General features: G+C 39.2%; 2 protein-coding genes across 2 annotated transcripts in view; one reads left to right on the forward strand and one right to left on the reverse strand.

Moving 5' to 3' along the window:
- Nucleotides 1-1,041: 1,041 nt before the first annotated feature.
- spata7 (spermatogenesis associated 7) lies at nt 1,042-15,333 on the reverse strand. Its single transcript, XM_072458118.1, has 12 exons — nt 15,088-15,333; nt 14,300-14,362; nt 9,216-9,305; nt 6,978-7,025; nt 6,802-6,902; nt 5,475-5,884; nt 4,563-4,608; nt 4,208-4,332; nt 2,216-2,266; nt 2,059-2,136; nt 1,631-1,688; nt 1,042-1,554 (listed from the first exon to the last, which is right to left on the reverse strand). The coding sequence occupies exons 1-12, from the start codon at nt 15,191-15,193 to the stop codon at nt 1,042-1,044; spliced, it is 1,689 nt and encodes a 562-aa protein (XP_072314219.1). The 5' UTR covers nt 15,194-15,333.
- A 4,518-nt stretch (nt 15,334-19,851) lies between these two features.
- The window catches only part of kcnk10b (potassium channel, subfamily K, member 10b), a 43,892-nt gene continuing 42,928 nt past the window's right edge, over nt 19,852-20,815 (forward strand). The window contains exon 1 of the mRNA XM_072457682.1: nt 19,852-19,965. Coding sequence (XP_072313783.1) covers nt 19,911-19,965 — 55 coding nt within the window. The 5' untranslated portion in view covers nt 19,852-19,910. The remainder of the gene's footprint in view (nt 19,966-20,815) is intronic.

Here is a 20,815-nt window from a genome sequence, read left to right on the forward strand (position 1 = left end):
GTGACATCTGACAGACAGCTGGAATTCCGGGTGTGCTGCGGCTGGAACAGGGTGGTGGTGAATGTGCTGGAAGTGTTGCGGCCGCTGACCTGACTGTTTACCCGCGACATCGACCACTTAGTAGAGCAACGCGAGGTGGAGCGTCCCCGTCTTCATGGATGTTTTCAGAGAGTAGAATCGAATCAGTGTTTCCCACAGGTCACACTATAACGCTTTGAATCACTTATTGCCTACTGATCAAATGTTCTATAGTTCTATATTTGGAGAAAAGGCAACTACTAAATGTTTGTTTTATCTTTGTTGTGTTCGGCTTGATTATAGACAAAATGTGGACAGAAAATAGAGTATAGAGAGCAAACATATCTCATCTATTAATGGGAAAAACTGGTGGAATACAGTATTCCTGTTTATGTTGGAAGTCATAAACAAATAAGTGTGCATAAATGGAGATGGACCTGTAATAAAAAATCCCTATTTTCTTATTTGCAATATATTTCACACAATTAAAACCAAGCTTTGGGAATATTATTTGGCATTGATGTACTTTTTTGCATAAATTAAATGTGTAGCCTCTACTCGTGTGTTGTACATTATATTTACACCTATCTGACCTCTACTTACAGTATAATCTAATATTGTAGTTAAATCATTAAATTTAAGTTTGTGTTTAACAGTTACTCATCTTTTATTTTTGATTGCATTTTTTTTCTGCAATACTGTATTTTTTCTATTGTGGAACAAATAAAAGGGTCTCATCTTAATATCAAATGAAAATGAATGTAGCAATAATAAAGTATAGTGAGATGATTGTTGATAGTTTGCTACACACTTTAGTTTGCTCATGTTCAATGATAGTTCTTGAATCACAATTTTAGTCTATCACTCATCTGGAATCTGCATTTAATTTGATACAAAATGTGCAAAAAATAATAATCATTTATTATATATATATAATAATGTTTACTAAAACTCAACACACAATAAACACCATCTTGGTAACAAAAAAATGTGTCCTTCACATCTGAGTTATTACTAAAATCTCTAGAATTCATCGTCACTAGTTCCATGTGCCTTCTCCTCAGTCTCACAGTGCAAAAGGTCCGATACGTTCAGAGACTCCAGTGCAGTCCCCAAGTCCCCCACATCATGGCGCTCTTTCACCGGCGTGACGCTGGCATCTGATTGGCCAGTCTCATCTTTATATTTATCGTCTGACTGATTTTCAAGGACATCTTCTTCACTAAAACTACTGTACTTACTCACATGTGAAGATATAGTCCCTTTTTCTTCATTCAATTCTACTTGAACAAAAGTCTTTTCACATTCAGAAATAAGAGTTGAAGTCAATTCAGGACTGGTGTAATCTATAGAATTTGATGTTTTAGTAGCTGATATGTATTGTAATCGGTCCGTGTCTTCTTCATAGTCAACATTTTGCTGGAAACTGTTGGGTAGATGATCCTCTTGTCTCTCAAAATTCAAAGTGTTGATAGGAGAATTGCACGGTTGTTTTAAATCCTTACGCAGCACCTTCAGAAGATGGCGCATTTTACTCTGAAATGAAATCGAGGCACATTAATAAATGAGAAGATGTATTCCCCCAAAAAAGATTTTCAAGCAAAGCACCTACCTCATTAAGATGATATTGATTCATGTCAATGTGGCGATTTATAACTCGTTCAACAACACTTGAAGGATAAGAAAAATGTATGTTATGATTAGATGATGTGCAATAACTGTACAGTTATGTTTAATAGCTTTGCTGGCTCAAATTTTAACAAATGAGACTTAAAGTGCATTCCCTGTTTTTCTAATTATTACTTAATTTGATCAAAGTTTTAACGCAAGGCAAGTGGCAGTTAAGTGATAAACTTAACCAAATTTGTCAAACTAGCTAGAAGTAAGTATGTTTTAGTGAAATAATTAGTCATATGCAGAACAATGACACTTTCAAATTACTGTAGCTGCAGATTTTTTTCACACAACCCTTGTTTTTGTCCAATAAAGCATGTGTAACTATAAGTCTGCTAAAGTGTGTTGATGGAAAGCATGTCCGACCTGTCTGAGATGAAGCCTCTGGACAAGATGTCTTCAGTCACTGCAGTGATGAACTCCAGGTACTTGAGCTCCTCCTCTCTGTCACAGACAAAGGGACAGAATGTGAGTGCAGAGCAGACAGAGGCTCTACGATACAAGATCTACCAAAGGAACTCACTCTGGATCCACCTTCATGGAGATGGGAGACTTTGTGCTTTCATATGAAACTCTAGAAGACAACAGCAGATTTAGAAAAGTATATTGAGCTAAAATATCACACATGAGCTTTTGAAGGAGACATATTATGCAAAATCTACTTTAATGAGCTTTTAACCTTGTTACAACAGTGTTTCCTCATCATTAGTTTACACAAAGTTGTATTTTGATGTTTGAGATAATCATGTATTGTCCTGTAACTGAGGCTCCAGTGCTTAGAAAAGTCCAGTTTTCACCTACCCATATCCCCGCCCACATCAATGTACTTAGTTGTAAATTTCAGACTTTAAATGCTATGTAGAATTAGATCAATACTGTGTTTTATAACAAACAAAATGTAAAATGATGATCTACTTATGTCATACTTGAATGGAAGAAAAACCATAATAGGTTTCCTTTAACTGTATGCTATTTTGTGGCTTTGTGTTCACATCAAAATATAAATCTCACAATTTCAAATGTTAGCACCACAATTGCGGTGATAATTATTTACAATTATTGAGATCACAATCAAACAACACTGACATCCTTAATTTGCTTTAATTAATACAGATTTCATAAAGTTATAGTTACATACTAGAGGGAAAGAGTCTATTAGACAAACTTTATCAAATGTGACATAAACAGCCATCTTTTTGAATTCTTTCCCCAAGACACAACAGTAGTTTGCACTGGACAGGGCAGAGATAGAACCTAGAGAGAGAAAAAGGGAAAAGGTATATTCTGTCTCCTATTAAAAAAGGCAGTTGAAAATTAGCAGAGGTGGAAAGGAATGAAGTACAAACATTTTTAGATTCTTGTACATTTGAAAGTGGATACTTTTCATTTCTATTTTTAATGTAACCTTTATTTAAGCACGAGTTATGAAAAACTATTGCACATTATTGAGGCAGTCTCTAAAGCTTCACTACATTTAGAGCAGGAACTTTTACTTTGCACTCCACTAGTTTGTTGAACTGCACTGAAAAGTAAAAAGTACTTTCCCTTCTGGTTTGACGTCTGAGGCTGGATATGTGTAGTGAAAATAGTTCACCGTCTATCGGGATGGATCTCTATGGCAACAGGCCCTGAACTCATAACCTGCTCTGGACCAGATAAGTTATAAGAAGTCGTCTTCTTATAACTTATATCTGGTCCAGAGCAATCAGAGACGAGAATCCAGAGACGGCCGATGTGAGAGAGCCGGTGCACAGAGGGGAAATGAGGAAATGCACACAGTGTATTATTTTATATCAGATTCATAAAGAGGATGAATGGTATTGAAGCTAAAATTATGCAGGTGATTCATAGATGGAATATTCTCAATAAATACTACGTGTTCAGTTGGCTGTGCGTCTTCACACACTGCTGGGCACAAACATAATTTATTCAGTCCAGCGTATGATCTGTAGCTTGGATCTGCTTTTTCCATGAGTGATATTCAAATGACCTTTCTCTGAGGTGTAACTCTCGTGGCTGTGATTGGTCGCCAAGTGTCGACTCCACATGAACGACGCACCTGCGTTTGCTTTGGCTTATATTTGATCTCTTATTTCCTCATATACGATCAAGATCATGATTGACAGTTACTTATGTTTGAAGTACGCTGCCCTTTCCTTATTCTTCTGATTGGTCGATTGGAGCCAACTCCGCCCTCTGCTCTGTGAATGAGTGTTGTGCTTATCTAGAGACGCTCTTGTCTGGGTAGCTTGATGTGGGTTAGAGAAATTTATCCAGGATCAGTTCAGGCCGCCTCGCAGCACAGGCCTCTGCTTAAACTGGCTGCGTTCTTTTAGACTGTTCCCAGTGACATCTAATCACTGTTAGTGTGTGAGTTTTAAGCAAAAAATGTAGATAAAGAAAGTATTTATCCAAAATACATCCCTGTTAATAGTTCTTAAACCATGTATAGATTTAAAAGTACAATTTGAAATGAGTAATTTTTGACCCTTGAACTCGAACTTCTTCCACCGACCTGTGAAAGGAGCGCGACACATCCTGCTCTCTGCTTTCGTGCCTCAGAAGACGTTCTCTTATCGTGACAGACACGTACGAGTGGCTCAAGTCGTCCTCAGACAACTCATGCTCTGTGCTCAAACCCTGGAACAGCAGGACAATATTTACCAATTCTATTAAACACATGGGAAATTCTGAACAAATATCTACACGTTGGCAGGTGTGAAATAGTCAATATATTATAGAAGTATATGAGGAGGAGAAAGGTTTTATAGTTTACGACACATTCTGAGGTCATTTGATCAAAGTTTACTTACAGAGAATGCTATGTACTTCATATCCACATTTAAGAAATGTATAGTTTATAAACATACCTGAGATTGTTCCTCAATATCCTGTGTGCTTTTTCTGTTACTTGTGCTGTTTGGGGGAAAAAACACATTAGTAAATCACCTATCTAATATGTATCTTCTTATTAAATTACACATGCAAAAGTATGAATAAAGATTTATTCCAAATGATTCTACAAAGCTTTTTGAATGGTTTAAGAACATACTCTGCATACTATGTATTGTCATTTTCGACGTGCTCTTGAGTAGCTTTAATTTGATTGTCTCATGTTTTAGAATTGAACAAAAATGCAGTTAAGATCATTATATTTTTATATGTAAAAACGGTGTATCCCAGTTTAGCAATTTCTTTAGGTGTTACTTCCTGAATGTAAACTATGACATCACACCAGGACATTCCATAACTGTTACCTGGCAACCATGTGGTACACTGGCCAAAACTCCTCTAATTTCAACAGAAATTGTTATACTAAAACTAAACATGAGATCACTTTTGTTGAATTTAAGTACGAATGGTTGGGGGGGTTCTGTTTTAAGAAAAACTACTTTGACATTTTCAACAGATTTGCCAGCTCTTCTTCACAAACAGCTACTTGATCTGTGAAAAACATCATCATTTATATCTAGACGACAATTCTAAATTTGAAAGAATCATAAAACCCAAGGCATTTTAAAATATGCCTTGGGTTTTATGAGGAGAGTGAAGGAGAGTCTAAGGACAGAGGACCCTGGGACATCGTCCCTCGCCACCACAGACATTGTTGATTCATTTCTCCCAGTGGCCCTCAGAGGCGACTGTTGTTGTGATTTTGGGCCTTACAAAAATAAATTGATTTGATTTGATTTGAAAATATGGATTGTAAAAATGTGGATTTTTAAGAATACATTTGCAATCCAAACACATTTTGTTTTTCCAGAATCTTCCATCCTCTTTACCTTCTGTGTAACTTGTGGTGCTTAAGGCTTGAGGTGGGACCCTCCTGAGCGGTCCTCTGAGGTGCTCTGTAGTACCTGCTCTTGGACAGGTAGGAGCTCTTGTCTGACTTGAGGGTCTTGGGGGTGAAGGGTTTGTCCTCGGTGAAACGCGGGGCATGTTTTTCCAGCAGGTCTCCGCTGTAGGTTTTCTGAACTGGGTCCTGGAATGTTTTGTAGCAGAACTGTTGGGCGAGCGAGGTCTGCAGGCTGCGCTGTCTGCTTCCAGAAGAGGGCCGGTGGTGGTCTCCTCTGTAGGATGAGTACACGGTGCTCCTCGGGTGGAAGGAGGTGCTGGGCCGCGGCGTGAAGGAGGTCGTGGAGCCCCTGGAGGAGAGGTAAGGGCTGTTGTCCGACTGGAGAGAGAGTCTGCTCTGTGGAGAGAGATGTAAGGATTTAAGTGTTTCCTCCAAGTCCAAGAAGAAACATCAAATACAACAAAATAAGCAAATAATCAGAATAAATTATTAATAAAACTAGAAAACTAAACTACACTTGCTGCTAGCACAATACTTAGAGGCATAGAATAGTGATGGGACGGGTTGATGCCAAATATCAATATATCAATACTGGCAGAGGTTTGACAAATATCAGTACTTTTGCAAAAAATATGAATACTTAAGTTAATTTTTAAAATGCTGTTGTTGTTTTTTTAAATACATTGTTTATATTTTAGGTATTTATTTACTTATCATATTAGTTCAAGCTGAAAATAATAATGGCCAAGGTTAAATTGCTCATAGTCGAGAAGTTTCAATGCATTTTACAAGAAAAACCCCTCCAAAGTATCGTATTGGATTGATATCGAGTTATTTGGCATATTATTAATGGTTTCGGATGCAATAAGTAAATCAGTGGCATTAGTCGATTTGGGGCCCACCACATTTGGCACGTTTTTTCAAACTGTGCATGCTCAGATACTGAAGTTGCTAACATAACCATACTTATTTGGGACAGACATAATTTTTAAGATTCATTCAATAGAATTATCTCATGGAATATAACCGGTTTTCCTGATAAACTGTTCGATATCATCTTTCTGTTGTTTGTCTTCAGCGTTTCTTGCTGAGGGAAAACAGTTGGAAATTAAAATGGTTGCCATAATCTGCTGTTAAATACACTGTAACTGTTACAAGAGCTTCTTTTATATGCATTGTACCTATCAAATAAATAAATGAATGACAAGAGGTCCACACTCGTAGCACCTCAAAATGATTGACTAAAGTATTGTTCCCAGCTTCCAAACCCATTTGTAGATGAAAGCAGAAGTGTCTTTAGAGGAGTTTTTTACATGTGTGGCTGAACAGGACGCTCTGCTGCGCTGCGACACGGAATGAGCCGATTGCAGTCTCACCCTGCTCTTTGTCCCTTCTCGTTTCAGCTGATCAGTGTCTGTAAAGAAAAGAAAAAAGAACTTCTATAGAGGAGCTGCAGAGAGCAATGTGGCTGTATTTCCCATGAACTTACACTTAACGCTGTAGAGCAGACTTTTGGGCGCTGAGGTGTCGATGGCAGCTGTGATGGGGAAGAACACGTTTGAATTTTGATCAATACAATAGACCACTTAAAAGGCTCGTCAGAATGTTCCAAATTCTGGAATGGGGGCAACATGAAGTCAACCAAGAGACAGTAGACCTAAATACTATACTATGATTTTAGGGCTTCATAACAAACCATAAGCAACAATTTTCTATTTCCAAAGAAGAAATCAGAATCAGAATCAGAATAGGTTTATTGCCATTGTCAATGAACAAAATTAAAAAACATAGGAACTTGTCTTGGTGGTTCGATGCAGCACAAAACAATAAAACAATGAACAAGTCATAACAGTAAGCTATCAGATAAAAAAATAGAATAAAAATAAAGATAAAAAATAGGCTTAATAAGGTACACAAATCTACACTTGTACTGATATACATATGTAGCGCAGAAAGTGAACAGTGCAGTGAGTGATTAAATTATGGTTAAAGTGACAGTGTTTAAGAAGTGTTCATGAGTCCAACGGCAGAGGGAAAGAAACTGTTCTTGTGGCGGGGGCTTGAGGGGGAGTGGTCTCCTGTCTGAGGGGAGTGGCTCAAATAGTCCATGTCCAGGGTGAGAAGGGTCGACTGTGATCCGACCTGCTCGTCCCAGAGGCCTGGAGACGCACAGGTCCTGCAGAGATGGAAGTCCACAGTCGATCACCTTCTCAGCAGAGTGCACAATGCGCAATAGTCTCTGTTTGTCCCTGGCTGTGGCTCCAGCGTACCACACAGTGATGGAGGAGGTGAGGATGGACTCAATGATGGCCGTGTAGAACTGCACCATCATCTGCGCTGTCAGATTGGCTTTCCTCAGCTGCCACAGGAAGTACATCCTCTGCTGGGCCTTCTTGATGAGGGAGCTGATGGTGAGCCCCCACTTGAGGTCCTTGGTGATGGTTGTGCCGAGAAAGCGGAGGGAGTCCACAGTGGAGATGTGATGGTGAGGGAAGTCCACAATCATCTCCACTGTCTTCTGGGCATTGAACTCCAGGTTGTTACCGCTGCACCAGGACACCAGCCGGTCCACCTCCCTCCTGAAGTAAACAGTGGAATGAGGCAAACTCACGTGGAGAGTAGAATGGTTTGCAGTTGATGAAGATGTTCCAGATCAGGAGAGCAGTATTTGGAGATCACTGTCACGTCTGAAGACCAGGCGTTGTTAATGTAGAAACAGACCCGGCCGCCTCGTTGTTTTCAGGTGAAAGCTCTCAGCCGGTTAGAGCGGAACAGTTGGAATCCCTCCAGCTTCGCGTCTCCGTAAAGCACAACATTGGAGATGAAGAAAAGTCTCAGTTTTGTCTCATCAGCAACGCCAGTTCGTCCAGTTTGTTGGGTAGTGAGTTCACGTTGGAGAGGAAAATCCCAGGTAAGGCTGTCCGTGTGCCTCGCTTCTTCCTCAGTTGCACGAGCCTGCCACCGCGCCTTCCTCTTCTGCGGTGCCAAAATAAGAGCTATTTCTGCAGCAGATGCTAAAAATGTTTTTGTTAGTTTGATATTCTATTACAAAGAATATATTTTAAAGCCTAGAAATTGTATAAAAGTGTAATTAGTGGTAAAGTACACTATGTAATAGATCTGCAGATACAATGAAAAACTATTGTGGGCCAGTCAAACCTAAAGTCAGGTTTTGTCTGCTATATGTCTAACATTCTCAAATGAAATAAACAAATACAATATAAATTCCCACGTTAAATGTGTTTAAAGCAGCTCTGATATCACTCACATGTGTCCGAGTGCTTTTTCACTTTGACAAAACCATCTGGGTTTTTCATATTCTGAAGTTGATCCAAGTTTCTCCAGTGAAATCACATTATGTTCCACTTTTGCTCCTCTCTTCAAAACTTTTAAAGAGCCTATATCATAAACTCCATATTTCACAACAACAAAACACAGCCACTACAGTGAGTATAGCACAAAGATCATGTTATGCTTCTCCGCCTTATCAATAATATTACATTATGAGCTTGTTATTATTACAGGGCAAGTGAAAATGTTTAATTCTGCTTAGGTACAATTTAATGCCACATTGCAGAATAAATAACATGAGATAGTTGTTTTAGACGGCAAAGTATGTCCATTAGAAACTAAATTTAAGGTAGAACCAAGACAAGTTTTTAAGAATGTTCTCTTGAATGTTCTCTTGAATGTTATATGTTGAAAGTTCTCTTGAATGTGCATTTACCTTTGGCCGAGTAAACCTTCCTATAATGAGAAATCATGTGATCCTTGATGATGGATTGGGTCAGTTTGCTGGTGGAGCGTGGACAGAAAGCTGAAAAGGGAAAGTGCATTACATGAACAATATTATATACAGTGGCAGTGCAATATGGTAAATTACACTAAACAGTTAAAAGGCATGATAAACAATTTTAGCCAAAGAGATCGAGAAAATATGAACAAATCTTAAAATAATGGAAGAGTCAACTCTCCCTGCTGTTCAGCCCTCATGTGTGTAGGACTAGGGCTTTTATCACAATATACTGTATATACACGTGGGAGGAATATAGAGAATATAAAAAATGAAAAAGGGAAGTACAAAGTGGAGATAAACAAAGCACACAGACGCAGTTGTAATAAACGTAATTTGAGGCAGAAACACTCAAAGGATGATTTATGGACTTACAAACAGCACAGAAAATCTCAGAGCTTTATGACCAAATAGTAGAAAAGGCTTCAGTTGTAGTCATCTGGACTCAGTCAGAAAAAAATAGACGTTTCGACTCTCATCCAAGAGTCATTGTCAATAAAAGAATTTAGATCGAGAACTCCAATATTAATACTGTTCTGTGGTAAGACCCGCCCATTGGGCGGAGCCTTCCTGAAGTAGAAAGAGTTGTTTGTTTCAACAGAAACTCCCCCCTTGTATCTACCGAGCTAGCCTATTCAGAATTTTAATGGCCTATTAGAATCCTCTTTGTCTTTGTGAGACCCTGGCTCAACCACCCTGAGTACCTGATTAGCATCTAAATGACCTGGTCCTGGTCCTCTACCTTTCCAGGGGTTCAGTATACCATTATAGATACCAGGAAGATTGAATCTTAGTCCTCCATTTCTGTTTAAAGAAGGTCTTTCTTTTTTAACAAAAATAGCTTCCTTGACTCCTCTTTCAAACCATCTTTTCTCCCTGCTTAAAACCTTCACCTCACCGTCTTCAAACGAGTGATTAGAGGCTTCAAGATGGAGATGCACGGCACTCTGAGGTCCTGAACTTGTATTTCTTCTGTGATGATAGAGCCTCTTGTGTAGAGGCTGTTTCGTCTCACCTATGTAACGGTCTTTACAGCTTTCTTCACTGCATTGGATCGAATAAACTACATTGCTCTGTTTTTGAGTCGGCAACTTGTCCTTAGGATGAACCAGTTTTTGTCTTAAAGTGTTTCCTGGTTTAAAATAAACAGGGACTTCGTGTTGTCTAAAAATTCTCTGCAGTTTTTCCGACAGGCCAGACACATAAGGGATAGAAACACCCTTCCTTCTCTGTTCAGTTTCCCTTTTGTCCTGCTTCTTGGTTCTCTTCACTCTGTTGAGAGCCCAAGCGGGGTAACCACAGGCTGAGAGGGCATTTCGGACATGTTTTTCCTCTTTCTTCTTGCCCACTGAGCTGGTGGGCACACCTTGAGCTCTGTGTTGTAAGGTTCTGATCACTCCCAGCTTGTGCTGTAGTGGGTGGTTGGAACCAAAGAGCAGATACTGGTCCGTGTGTATAGGTTTCCTATATACTTCTATTTGGAGTTTCCCGTCCTCTCCTCTGATCGTGGAACAATCAAGAAAGGCCAAGCGATTCTCCTTAGCGTCTTCTCTTGTAAACCTGATTGAAAGACAGAACAGGAACTTTACAGGAGAAATTAACCAGCATACTCCCTGAAGAAGCTTTCAAAAGAGTGCTGGATTTTACACAGACAGCACAAGAAGCACAGCACAAGAAGAGCAAGGAACGCCAAATCAAGAAGTTCAACATTCTTTTGAACAAAAAGAATGCAGGTGAGGTCGAGCTAGACATTAGGACTGAGACAGACAAATTAGCGACCAGCAAAAACAATTGGATTAAGAACCTATCAGATCGTGTTCTGACACAGGCAGAAAAGGAGGTGCTCTCTAAAGGGCTTAACTTTTCTGTCACCTCTAAACACATCCCTACCGAGGACTACATCACAGCCACTGAAACGGCAATTAGGAACAACAAAATGACTGAATCGGAGGCTGCAGACCTGAGGTTATGTGTCACAGCGACTCTGAAGAGTGCCAAACCACCTCCTTCAAATATCACATCTGAAGAGAGAAAAGCACTTTCAGCACTGGAAAAAGATCATAGCATCAACATCCTCCCAGCAGACAAGGGACGTTGCACTGTGATTCTCAACGCAGCTGATTTCGAAGCCAAAGTCCACACCCTCCTCGAGGACACGACCACATACGAACGCTTGAAAAGAGATCCGACCAGTGGCTACAAGAAGAAAGTGATAGACTGTTTACAAAGGCTGGAAAAAGAGGAAGCGATAGACCGGCCTCTGTATTACAGACTGTATCCTGGGGAAGCCATGCCCTGCATTTATGGCCTTCCAAAAATACACAAAAAGGATGTTCCACTCAGACCCATAGTGTGCAGCACAGATTCCATCACTTACAATGTGGCCAAGCATTTAACAACTATATTGGCTCCGCTTGTGGGGAATTCGGAACATCATGTGGAAAACACGCACAACTTTGTGGATAAAGTGAAACATCTTCAACTGGACCCAGATGACCTCATGGTTTCATATGATGTTGTGTCCCTGTTCACCTGCATCCCGACCTCTGATGCAGTAGCAGCAGTGAGGTTCAGACTGCAGGAAGACACCACCCTACAGGAAAGGACCAAACTGACACCTGAACACATATGCAAACTGTTGGACATCTGTCTGAACACCACTTACTTTCAATTCCGGGGACAATTTTACAGACAGATTCATGGCTGTGCCATGGGCTCGCCCGTCTCTCCCATAGTGGCCAACCTGTACATGGAGCACTTTGAGAAGAAGGCACTGGTCTCATTCTCAGGCATAGCCCCAAAACTGTGGCTTCGCTTTGTCGATGATACGTTTGTAACAATCAAGACCCACATATCAGGTTTACAAGAGAAGACGCTAAGGAGAATCGCTTGGCCTTTCTTGATTGTTCCATGATCAGAGGAGAGGACGGGAAACTCCAAATAGAAGTATATAGGAAACCTACACACACGGACCAGTATCTGCTCTTTGGTTCCAACCACCCACTACAGCACAAGCTGGGTGTGATCAGAACCTTACAACACAGAGCTCAAGGTGTGCCCACCAGCTCAGAGGGCAAGAAGAAAGAGGAAAAACATGTCCGTAATGCCCTCTCAGCCTGTGGTTACCCCGCTTGGGCCCTCAACAGAGTGAAGAGAACCAAGAAGCAGGACAAAAGGGAAACTGAACAGAGAAGGAAGGGTGTTTCTATCCCTTATGTGTCTGGCCTGTCGGAAAAACTGCAGAGAATTTTTAGACAACACGAAGTCCCTGTTTATTTTAAACCAGGAAACACTTTAAGACAAAAACTGGTTCATCCTAAGGACAAGTTGCCGACTCAAAAACAGAGCAATGTAGTTTATTCGATCCAATGCAGTGAAGAAAGCTGTAAAGACCGTTACATAGGTGAGACGAAACAGCCTCTACACAAGAGGCTCTATCATCACAGAAGAAATACAAGTTCAGGACCTCAGAGTGCCGTGCATCTCCATCTTGAAGCCTCTAATCACTCGTTTGAAGACGGTGAGGTGAAGGTTTTAAGCAGGGAGAAAAGATGGTTTGAAAGAGGAGTCAAGGAAGCTATTTTTGTTAAAAAAAGAAAGACCTTCTTTAAACAGAAATGGAGGGCTAAGGTTTAATCTTCCTGGTATCTATAATGGTATACTGAACCCCTGGAAAGGTAGAGGACCAGGACCAGGTCATTTAGATCCTAATCAGGTACTCAGGGTGGTTGAGCCAGGGTCTCACAAAGACAAAGAGGATTCTAATAGGCCATTAAAATTCTGAATAGGCTAGCTCGGTAGATACAAGGGGGGAGTTTCTGTTGAAACAAACAACTTTTTCTACTTCAGGAAGGCTCCGCCCAATGGGCGGGTCTTACCACAGAACAGTATTAATATTGGAGTTCTCGATCTAAATTCTTTTATTGACAATGACTCTTGGATGAGAGTCGAAACGTCTATTTTTTTCTAACTGAGTCCAGATGACTACAACTGAAGCCTTTTCTACTATGGAACACCCCTGGACGAATGAGGGATTACACCGACGATTTATGACTAAATCTAGAAAATACCGAATGGTTTCTGAGGCTCGGAGGAGAGAGGACATACTGACCAGGCAGATGTGGGTCAACGTAATACTACTCAAATAGGAGTTAAAAAGTATTTGGGGAAACTACTACCCAAGTAAAAGTGATGTCTGGAAGTTAAAGTGCCTATGACAGGCTTTTACGATTTTCAAATGCTGACTTTATTTAGTGTATTAATACCTGTTGTAAATTATTGTTTTACAGCAATTGAGAAGGTATTTGTGGAGAAAATGTGGAAAAATCTGTGTGAAATGACAGAAAGTGACATCACACTAGGGACACAGACAAGTTTATGCATAATTTAGACAAAGAAACAACGTCAAACATTAATTCAAAAAATAAAGTCGCTCTCGTATATTTTTATTTGTCAAATTAAAACATTTTGACATAAGATGATCTTTTGCGCAGTGTTTGCTGGGTAATTTCCTAGTGTGATGTCATCGATTATAAACAGGAAGTTGAATTATAAACCCAAAAATGTGCTATTCTGTGATAAAAAATAAAATAAAAATTTTGCAAAATTCTGGATTTTACTTCAATGAGTCGTCCAACCAGTAGGGGGCACTTTAAGGACAAAACATTAAAGGATGCAGAGAATTTGGTCATTTCAAAAGGACAGATATAAAAACTAGAACTAAATCTTTTACTCACAGTAGGAAGAAAAACAACACTTTTATTCAAGAATGCTGTTACTTCAATAAAAACATGACAAGTAGGAGTAAAACTAAAATAACTCCAAGAAGTACAATTTCTTGAAAACGTTACTCAAGTAAATGTGATTTAGAAAAGAGTATTAACCACCTCAGGAACAAAGATATGGGAACAAATGTGTGGAACTGTTCGCACAATTATCACCTGTTACCATGACAACCAACAGGGACGGCAAAATAACAAAGAGAGTTGGTAGGCGTTGGATGGTTCTTAAGTACTTACCGCTTATCTTCGCACTGGATCCACTTGAACGGAGACTGTACCCAGAGGCAGAAGACGCACTGCCTAAACCAGGAAGAGAAAACACAAGCTTTACTCAGCTCTTACAATAGTGCGCAGGCTTTCTGATTTCTAAAGTTAAATGAAAAGAAATTGTGGATCAGATTATTATAATGTCACATCAACTATCAAGGAAACTACGCCCAAAAAAAAGGGCAAAGCAATGTGGAAAACAGGGCAGCGTGATAGGAAATGACTGTGGTATGTGATATGGCTGTTGAATGCTGCATTATTGCCATTTTTTAATATACTTTTTAACCCAATAATCACATGTTTATGTTCGTGTCTTAATCATGTATTATCAATTGTCAAACTCTGAATACTGAATCACTAATATATATGTATATGATATATTAATGCAATATCGATATTTCTAAGATATATTGTGGAGCCCTAGTGACAAAGGCAAAAATAAAAGGAGTTGTTTTAAAATGAATTGTACATGTGTGTTTTCGATTAGATCGTCTAATCTTCTAATTATTGGCTTATTTGGTTATTTTTTTACTGGCCATGCATGTTCTCAAATATTTCCAAACGCTTCTCAATGAAACACATAAGTTAGCATGGTGTCATTTGAAACCAATACATATTCTGAAGCAAACTGAGAAAACGAATGAAAACATAGTGAAAATGCAACAACTTTACACATTCACCGCTACAAATGTGTGTTAACGTTGAATAAGCAGTGTACGGCATGTTAGCAGCAACAGAGCTAGCCTAAGCTAACGCACCAGATGGTAGTCTTGAATTATCCAATTTTCTCCAGAAATCCTCATCTTTCGTACGCGCAGATACCGGATACACTGACTCCACATTGAGGTTCATTGATGTGAACATTTGTGTTGCAGTTTACTCGCACTCGGTCACGGTTATCGGGAGCTAACGCAGGCTAAATTCTCGGTGAAGCTAGCTCATAACATAAACAGAGACAGAGCCCAAAGCTTCTCCGTCGCCATGCTGGTTGCTAGGAGCACCACGTCATTAATAGGCGCGACTGTCTCCCTCCCCCTCTCCGCGCGGGTTTACTACAGTCACGCCCACACGCGCGCACCAAGCCGCGCCCAAAGCCAGTGCCGCGACGAAGAAAGAAAATAAAACCAGTTCATTTTCAAACACGAGTAATATATGAGATGATTAGTAGACTGTTATTTGTACTATTAGTATTATTATGTTTGTATTATTATGAAATTATTCAACAGCAGCCAGAACATGCACGGCACAGGTTTCAGAATGATGAAACATTATTACCGTTGCCATAGCAATTCCAAAAAAAAAAAAAAAAAGATATGGCTAGACAATATTTGGACACAATATTCATAACATTTAAAATCACAAAGTGTATTTAACCTACCTATGCAAAGCCTATTGCCTACTACAAAGAGTAAAAGCCTACCTTGCATGATTCTATTAAATCGATGTTGTCAATTTCTGCTAAAAATTATAAGTAAGTAAAATACTCTTGTTATTGATAATTGTCCGTATAAGAGGCTAATACAACTATCTTACCATATTCTAACAAGAACTGGAAAGAGTGTTCTCGGACTACAGGTGGAAAATAGCACTTCTTGGCTACAATCTGGGCAATGCTTCTGTTAAGGTTAATGTATATATTGTGCACTGTCACTGCCTCATTGAAAAAATAAACTCAACTTAACATTTAATAACATAGCAGCAAAATCCTAATTGTTACATTAGGATTGTTACAAAATCCTAATTGTTACATTTCAATATAGCCTATAGTACATTTTGGCATTCAATCACAAAAATGTACATTTTTGGTAGAAGTGATTATTAGATTTAATGAAGTAGGTCTTAAGTATTGCCACAACATCAACACCGCCTAGTTAATGCTGCTGAGACAGGTCAGAATGCTCAGGGTAGTTTGATATTTAACTGTTAAATTGCAGATTTGTTGAACTGGTTTACGGTTCATCTCAAAAATAAATTGAATTGAATATCTCTGGGTCCATCCACATTAAACAAAATACATTTACAAAAATGTAATTATATTTTCATAATTCAACCCTAAAGACGTGATTGTTGTGTATCATAAGTTTGGATTTTTTTCCCCAAACAACAGTTAATCTTCCATACAGAGTTACTATGTTGGAATGTTAACTCAGGGGCAATCATTTGTTTCCCTCGAGGGCCATATTCCAATCCAGGCATGTGGCAAAGAGCCGGACCAATGCGATATGTGGTGCGAGAAAACATCTGAAAAATATACGCTATATACTAAGTTATCTACTATCTAAGTAATGTTTCGTAATATTTATTGAGGACACACATGCAGACTGTTCCTGCTGTTTGTGTCGATGGAGTTCTGAACGTTTGGACCAATGATGTCACACTTAATCCCAGAGTCCCCAACTCAGTCCTCATATAGGTCTTCACAGCTCTGACCTTTAACCTCATAGATTATGTCAATACTGCTTTAAGAGTTCGGTAAAAACGTAACTTCATCAGGTCTATTGTCTTTGCATGTATTAGATTAACAGAATCCATATGTTCTGCTGTTGCCTGCAGCTGTATACGGAGCTGCGACGTGCCATACGTTGGTGGGTAAATGGTCACTGTAGCGGCTCGCGTTTCAGACACAGAAGGAAACCCAGAAAGCAGATAGCCCTGGGGTTACTGGCCCAAACATGCTTTTCCACTGTAGCCTCATTCAAAGACTTGAGGGCTTTTCTTACATTTCACACGTTCCGTCAGACTTACACCTTTCAATCAATGTAAGTGCCACTTTGGTCACGTCCAAGATATAATGATAATGTTCAAGATTAAGGATAAAGAAAACTACTGCAGAGGTCATAGCTCTTTTCTTTTTGACTATTGTTGATGCTGACATGGCCTATTTTCCTAAGACATTAACCGGACTAGTTGGCCAAACACAACCTTTTCTGCCGTAAGGAATGGGCACAGATGGCTCTTGTCTGCTGTAGGCATATTTCGCCTATCAATGGCTCTCAAAGAAAGAATAAATTATTATCACCGTGTCCCAGCATACATCATCTCGTGTCTAAGGACACAAGATGATGTTAAACATTGTTTTAATCTGTTTTTCAATGACGCCCTTTGAGACAACCGTTGTTGTGATATTGAATGTTACAAAAATAAATTCAATTAAATTCAATCTAATTAGCAATTTACAATTCAAAACACAATGTCATATCTTTTAATGGTCCTCAAACTAAAGCTGAAACATGATAATATTTCTTAAAACAGATACATTTGTACCTACATAATTATTAGGCTACATTTTCTCCTGTAGGTTTATTTTTCCTGGTATTTATATGTGATGCTGCGTCGTCTGTCAGAACATTCAACCGCTTCTCTGCCAGCATAAATGAACAAACAGCCTCAGAATTATTCAAATCCAAAGACATGATTGTTGTCAGTTGAAAAGACTTTAAGCCAACAAGATTGCTCAAACAATGAATCAATCCAAATTCAACTCTGACTAAGATAATGACGAAGGAACATGTTAGCTTTTGCAAGGGAACTATATCTATGTTGTAATAATCAGTACATTATAAACTGAGTCATCGTCGTGGACAAATTATATATTTGAATACTTGACGTGATGTCCATTTCTGGGCATTATCACTTAAATTACTTTCTAAATAATGTTTTCCTCAAAGAAAATGTCTTTTATATGCATACATGATCTACCGCTTGTTCCCATTAGGGTGACCGGAGCCTATCCCAGTGGCTTTGGGCCTTAGGCAGGGCACAACCTGGACAGGGGCCAACTCGTCGCAGGGTTAACACAAAGACACACAGACAACCATTCACTCTCACTTTCATTCACTAGGGTTTACCTCACACATGCATGTGCACGGACGGTGGGAGGAAGCCGGAGAAAGTGAGAACCCACGATAACACGGGAAGAACACGCACCACCCAGAGAGATCTTGTGATGTTGGTCTGGCCTAAGAATTTAACCCATGATCTCTAACCCCTCTGCCACTGCATACCACCATGTCTGCTATAAAGTACATATAAGACAAATGTTGTTTCTTTGGATTTTTTACAAAAATTTGACTATAACAATTTACTTCAAAAAAGTCTAGAATGTCTAGAATGTCAGCTCTGAAGGTGTTTGCATGTAAGTATGTACATAATATAAAATTACACTTATATCTCTATTTTAAATCTTTAATCCAAAGTGAGACATGAAAAGTTGCATACTGTATTCAAAAACATTTACACTCAAACCAGAAGGAGTTCATCTGTCATTTCTGCTCCAGGACAAACTCTGAGGTTCAGGTTTAAGCCACAGATCAAAATAAATGATTTTTTCTTACTTGGCCATACTAACTTAATGCCTGATCTTCACAGGTGTCACACTGTTGTTGTGTCCTTGGGCAAGAAACTTCACTCACTTTGCCTCCATGTTCTATGTATACTGCTATATGAATGAGAGTGTGTTTGTGAGAGTGAATGCAGAACAGCGGAAAAAATTAGCCCCACAATGTGTTTACAGCATGCGTATCATGAAGAAACAAAACCTTTAAACATGCAGTCAGTCAGTTAAAATACTTAAATCCAAAATGATGTGATACTTGTGAAGAGCCTTTCTTACACGTTTTGTAGAACTGATAAGTTTAAACATTTCTTATGTTTTTGCTACAAAGACGTGTCACATCACAGGATAGAAAAGGTTCTTATACCCCTTCTGTACCCATTCACAAAACTAAAACGAAGTACAATATTACAAACAATAAATTCAGAAATCGTTTCTTTGTAAGCAGCATTTATCTTCATAATCATGTTTTTTGTTTTGTTTTTTACATTCATTAATTTAATGAATGAATAGGCCAAATAAATTGTCCCCGTCTGCTCTCGGCTCCACACGTGCACGGACTTTCCACTTGTCCTCCGTTTCCCGTACATCACGAGCATGATGTCATTACCACACCGAGCCCGCTGACTGGCCGCTGCACTCGCCTCCCCATCATCCCATCGCATCCCATCGCCATGTGCTCCGTCGCCGGCTTCAGCGTAACAATGCCGAGATAACCCGCATCCATTTGTTTTACGCACGAAGAAACCACCGCAAACAGTAAGTAACGAGCGCTTGTATGTTTGGTGCACTTTTACGCGGAGGCAAGTAGTGGATGACAGGGAGGAGCGCGCAGAATCCATCCCGTTGTTCTGTTCTTCATTGTGGCAAATGGTGCGTAAAAGTGCTTGGTTTTACGCGCACTCCAGCTGCTTTTCCGGACCGAACCCTTGTCGTTTCTGGTGCGTGTGAGTAATTTGGATTTGAGTGGGCTGTGGAAGCGTTCGCAAAAGGTCTCGTAGTGTTCTTTTTTTTTTTTTTTTGTCATCAGTCAGATGCGCGTCTACGGGGAGGAGGAGGAGGAGGAGGAGGAGGAGTAAACGGGAGGCAGACAAACCGGTGATGTTTCTGTTGTTACTGTGTTTTTAGGGTGAAGGGGATCAATACTTAAGTTATATGTTTTTGTTGAACATAAAAGATAAGAGTTGAGTTTAGGTTTTGTTGTTTTTTTAGCGAACATTGAGTTGCAGACCGGGAATAACATTGACAATGAAATTCCCAATAGAAAACCCCAGGAAACAAGTGAACTGGGATCCGGAACAAGGTAATGCACGTTTTATTCCTGGTGAATGGCAGCGTCAAAGGCAATTATAGATTTTCACTTTCTTCCACTCACGAATCTGGAAAACAATTATAATATATACTCCTGTTGGTGAGCTACATTTAGTTTGTCTTTTTTTCGTCTGATTGGAGATTCACAGTCAGTGTTTGCTAACCAGGGGTACTGGGACCCTCACATGAATGGTTTAACATTTTAAAAGAAGACATTTAATTGAAATATTTGAATACAAATAAAAAACATTTATTTGCACTAAATGTTAAATCTTTAAGAACATTTTGGAGGAATTTGGACTTCAATATCATACAAATAAATAAATAGACTAGTTTTTCCTTTAGGTACAATACGGTACATTATCATACACATAAATAGACGTACATTATTTTCATTAAACCTTTATTTAACCAGGAGAGTCTTGTTGGGAATAAAAACCTTGTGCAGTTGCAATAAAAAAAAATAGAAAAACATTTGCACATATTTGATGCCATCTTCAACAACAGGGACTTACAACATAACACATTTTTAATCAGAGCCATTTAAAGGACATGTTGTGCAAAATTTTCTTTTTTGAGCATTTAACAGTTATAACATTGTTCCCTCACCAAAAACATACCTGGAGTTGTGTTTAGCTTATTTTACACTAGTTTAAAGAATCATCTATGAAACGTCTCCTACCGAGCGTCAAAAACACTCCATTCTGAATTTCCCCAATGGGTGATGTCATAGGTAGAGCTCCAAGATCTCCTGTGCTGTCCATAAATACTTGCTAGACTCATTCTGAGGATTTCTGCCTCAAATCACAATCATTACAACTGTGTGGCTACATTAGCATGTT

The sequence above is a fragment of the Eucyclogobius newberryi genome, unplaced genomic scaffold, assembly GCF_026437365.1.
Source record: "Eucyclogobius newberryi isolate DKJ021-1_F unplaced genomic scaffold, fEucNew1.0.hap1 SCAF_21, whole genome shotgun sequence".
In the NCBI taxonomy this organism is placed as follows: domain Eukaryota; kingdom Metazoa; phylum Chordata; class Actinopteri; order Gobiiformes; family Gobiidae; genus Eucyclogobius; species Eucyclogobius newberryi.